This window comes from Onychomys torridus, unplaced genomic scaffold (genome assembly GCF_903995425.1).
Source record: "Onychomys torridus unplaced genomic scaffold, mOncTor1.1, whole genome shotgun sequence".
NCBI classification, from domain to species: domain Eukaryota; kingdom Metazoa; phylum Chordata; class Mammalia; order Rodentia; family Cricetidae; genus Onychomys; species Onychomys torridus.
In genome coordinates, this window is record NW_023413281.1 from 710 (window position 1) to 5802 (window position 5093).

Here is a 5093-nt window from a genome sequence, read left to right on the forward strand (position 1 = left end):
AGTTTAACAGAATCCAGATACTCCTGCAGACACCCTGTCTCCGGTTTATACAGGAAAGCAAAGATTAACAGGCTCCACATACTCCTGGAGAGCTGGAAGTGGACAGAAATTTCTGGTGAGCCTGTGATTTTTCTTCCCAAAGGTCCTACCTGGGACGACCCCCATCCTTCCTCCATGGTCAGCATGTGGTGAAGCCCCAGCCACAGGAGAACCAGGGAGCAAGGCCAAGGCTTTGAAAGGGGTGGTGTCAGGCGGCTATATCTTAGAAGGGAGCAGACCTCGGAGGGGGCCACTGAACAATGTCAGAGCAGATGCCAGACAAGGCTGGGGCTGCCAGGGCCCTGGAAGACATCTGTCGGGATTATCAGTCATCGCTGGAAGACCTGACCTTCAACAGCAAACCCCACATCAATATGCTGACCATTGTAGCTGAGGAGAACCTGCCCTTTGCAAAGGAGATCATCTGTCTCATTGAGGCCCAAACAGCCAAGGCTCCTTCCTCAGAGAAGCTTCCTCTTTTATACCTCATGGATTCTATTGTGAAAAATGTTGGAAGAGAGTATCTCACTGCCTTTACTAAAGATCTAGTTGCAACATTTATTTGTGTGTTTGAAAAGGTGGATAAAAATACTAGAAAAAGTTTATTTAAATTACGTTCCACATGGGATGAAATATTTCCAGGGAAGAAACTTTATGCCTTGGATGTCAGAGTCAATGCATTAGATCCTGCTTGGCCTATTAAACCTCTGCCCCCTGATGTAAAGACATCTAGCATCCACATGAATCTCAAATTTTTAAATAAATCACCTGAGGAGCGTTCAGCAGCTGAGACAGTGCTCAGCTCCCCTAGTATCTCCACTCCTCTGATTGAACCCAACATACAAAAGAATCTTACTCAAGAACACTTAATAAGGCAAGAGGTTCTTGAAAAACAAAAACAGTTGTTAGAACTTCAGCAGAAGAAGCAGGAGCTTGAGTTGGAAGAAGCTAAGGCACAACTGGCAGTATCTCTCAGTGTTCAGCAGGAGACAGCCAACTTGGGTCCTGTAACAGCATCATGTGAGTTACATGTTTCACAAATTCCCACCATGGCCATTAAAATTCCCCATCAGGTTCCCGTGAAACCTGACAAAAGCCGACCAGGTCCATCCTTACAAATTCAAGACTTGAAAGGAATTACACGGGATCCCCATCTGAACAGGAGGAGCCAAGATTCTTCCCATGGAAAAGAGCAGAGTCATAGGAAGCAATTTGCAATGAACACAGTAAACCAGTCTGATAGTAAAACAAGGAAAACTGTACCCTCTGAAAAACTAAATTCATCCAAGCAAGCAAAAAGTGAGTCAAGTGAAAGAATAACCAAGAATGAACTTGACCAGTTAGATTCTAAATCTACATCTAAATCACAATCACCTTTGAAAAACAAATCATCCCACAAAAAAGACTTGAAAAATCAAGAATGGGAAAGGATGAGGGTGTGTGGTAAGAACAAGAGAGAGCTAAGAATAAAAGTATCTTCAGGATAGAACTGAGGGCAAAAAAGATGTAAAAGAAAAGAGAAAAACTGCCGAGAAGATGGGTAAAGATGAGCACATGGAATCATCTGAACACAGGCTGATTGGAAGTAGAAGTCAAATCATAAATGGCATTGTGAACAAACAGGACATGTTTACAGAAGAACTGGAAAAACAGGGGCCAAAAGCAGGGAGAACAAGGTCTCGAAAGAGATCAAGATCAAGGTCACCTAGGTCTCAGTCACCCAATGGAAGGCAAAGAAGTATGTTTCCAAATTTGGCCCCCAAAACTAGAAAGATGCATGAGTCAGGACTTAAACAGTCACCTAGGGAAGAGTTCCCAGCACCTTCTAGGTAAGAAAGAATTGTTAAGAGAAGTACTAAGCAGGATGGTCAAGATTCCAGACAGCTGAAAAAGATGGATGAACATTGGCCAAAAGAAACTGCAAGTCCACCTTCTATGAAGTCAGATGCTGAATCAAAAGAGAATAAAGAGAACTGGCAAAGCTCCAAGTCTGCTAAAAGATGGAAATCTAGCTGGGAAGAAAATAAAAGCATCCACCTGTGTGATGAACATAGTAAAGCACCTCATCTAAGGCATAGGGAGAGCTGGTCAAGCACAAAAGGAATCTTGTCACCTCGAACCCGAAAACAGCACCATTGACCAAGTGGACATGCCAGTCTTCAAATTCCTAAAGAGTTAACCATTGCAAGCAAAACTGAATTCCTTCAAAAGTTGAGTGAACGTTCAGCTTCTGGTGACATTTCACAAGACAAGTTCCTTGGTGTTGTGCATCAAATTCCACAGCTCTTTCATTATCAAGAAGGTGGAAGAGAGGAGCAGAGATCTCCCTTCAATGATTGTTTTCCATTTAAGCGACCTAGATATGAAGATTCAGATAAACCGTTTGTAGATGGCCCAGCATCAAGATTTGCTGGCCTTAATACAAATCAGCGGCTTACACCTTTAGCTGAAGACCGACCATTATTAGATGGACCTGGTAGGCCATGTGAGATGAGAGAGGTCCCACCCAAGATGATTATAGAAGGACCTAATAAATTAAGCCATAGAATGGATGGATCCCCTTCAGCAGGTTCTCTTGGGTTTGAGGGATCACAAAGACAAAGCAGGGGAGGAGGCCCTATGAAATTCAAAGGACCACAATGTCAGTTAGAAGGTGGGTGCCCTTTGAGATTTGAAGTTCCTCCAGGCCAAGTAAGAATACCTCTGAGATATGAAGGAAAAATTCTTGAAGGAGGAGGAAGAGGAGGAGGCAGTTTTCAATTTGAAGGTTCTCCTAGTGTGAGTTTGGAGGGATCTAAAGGTGGTTTGGGACATTAAGGACCTGGGGGTCAGCCTTTGGGCGTTCTGAGGTCTGAAGGCCCTCATGGACATCCTGTGGGCAGTCTTAGATTTGATAATCCTCGATGCCAGCCTATAGGTGGGCTCAGGTTTAAGGGGGGTCATCATCGACCAGGGGCAGCAATTAGGTTTGATGGGCCTCATGGTCAGCCAGGTGGTGCTATGAGATTTGAGGGCCCTTTGCCACAGCAAGGAGTTGGAATGAGGTTTGAGGGTCCCCATGGTCAGGCTGTGGCTGGTGTGAGATTGGAAGGACATAATCAGCTAGGTGGGAACCTTATGTCTGAGGGACCACATGGCCAACCAGGGTTTGGCAGAAGGTTGGAAGGACCTTTAGTACAACAGGGAGGTGGAATGAGGTTTGGGGGTCCTGTGCTAGGAATTGGCCTGAGAACTGAAGCACCTGTGGGTCAAGGGGGTCCACGATTTCAAGGTGGTCACTCTGTAAGGTTTGATGGACAGCCAGGTCAGTCATCACTTTTGCCAGGATTTGATGGAACACACAGCCTGCCAGGTCCTAGATTTGAAAGAGCTGGTCAGCCATGTCCACAGAGACTTCCTGGGCCACCTGGTCAACAGGTTCAACTGAGATTTGATAGTGTAACTCAAAGATTTGACGGGCCACAACAGCAGCAAGCATCAAGATCTGATATTCCTCTTGGTGTGCAAGGTACCAGATTTGACAATCATCCTTCCCAAAGGATTGAGTCTTTCTATCAGACTGGCCCATATAATGACCCACCTGACAATGCTTTGAATATTCCAGTTCAAGGACTACAGTTCCAAAGAAATGAACAAATATTTGACACACCACAAGGTCCAAATTTTAATGGACCTCATGGCCCTGGAAACCAGAATTTCCCAAAGGCCCTTAACACAGCTTTAGGACAATATTTTGATGAAAAGAATCTTCAGAGTTCTCAGTTGGGAAACTTGGGCAATTTACCTAGTCCAGTATCAGTAGGAGCTCTTCAGACATCACAACAGGTTCTGACTGGTGTATCTCAGCCAGTAGTATTTGGTCAAGGACAACAGTTTTTACCAATTCATCCACAGAATGCTGGAGCTTTTAATCAAAATCCTTCAGGAGGTCTTCCTAAGGCATATCCTGATCATCATCTCAGTGAGGTGGATGTAAAGGAATTGTTTGCAAAACTGGTAAAATCGGGAATTCTCAAATTGTCCCAGCCTGACTCAACTGCAACACAGGAAAAGAAGGCCGATGCTCAGCCTCCCCCTGAAGAGGTGAAGGATCAGAATAAAGATCAAGATGTTCCAGATCTTACAAATTTTACAACTGGAGAGTTGAAACAATGTTATGACAGTGTTATAAACTGGCTGTACACTGGGATTCAGTGTAATTTTTGTGGAATGAGGTTTATGACATCCCAGAGAGATGTTTATGCAGATCATTTGGACTGGCATTATCGGCAAAATACAACTGAGAAATATGTAAGCAGAAGGGCCACTCATAGATGTTGGTACTACAGTTTAACAGACTGGATTCAATTTGAAGAAATACATGATCTGGAAAAACGGTCAAAAAGCCAGTTGTTTGAAAAGGTTCATGAAGAGGTTGTCGTCAAATCTCAGGAGGCTTCTAAAGAAAAGGAGTTCCAAAGGGTCCCTGCTGGACCAGCTGGAGCTCTTGAGAGTTGTGAAATTTGTCAAGAACAATTTGAACAGTCCTGGGATAAAGAGGAGGAGAAATGGCACTTAAAAAATGCTATTGGAGTAGACGGAAAGATTTACCATCCATCATGTTATGCGGATTACCAAAATACATCTTTTGATTGTACACCATCTGCCACCAAGACTTCAGTTGAAAACCCTTGGAACATTATGGTGAACATTGTCAAAAACGAATTGAAAGAACCCTGTGAAAGTCCCAAAATTAAGCAAGAGCATATTGATGACCCACCAGCCTGTTCAGAAGAAAGTGTGGCAGCACCAACTGACATTAAAACAGGAAATGATACAGTTGAGTCAATTTAAATGAAATGAGAAAATATGGGTTTGTTTTTTAACAAAAGCTGCTATTGGTTCTAGAATTTCAAGAATTTTTATGTATATATAGACATATATGTATATTAATTGTCTTATCTGTGGCAGGGCCTTCAGCTATCATTTGGTTTATAAACACATTTTAGTATTTGCATTTCCTACTGCCTGCACACTTTCAGGTGCTTGTTGTGTGAAAGTTCTGTTGATGATTG

At 43.2% G+C, this 5093-nt stretch overlaps 1 protein-coding gene across 1 annotated transcript; it reads left to right on the forward strand.

Moving 5' to 3' along the window:
* The first annotated feature begins 299 nt into the window (after positions 1–299).
* LOC118576238 (pre-mRNA cleavage complex 2 protein Pcf11-like) lies at positions 300–4872 on the forward strand. The gene is given in 2 exon segments (XM_036176559.1): positions 300–1507; positions 1509–4872. Coding segments are annotated over 2 exon segments (4572 nt in total).
* The last annotated feature ends 221 nt before the right edge of the window (positions 4873–5093 follow it).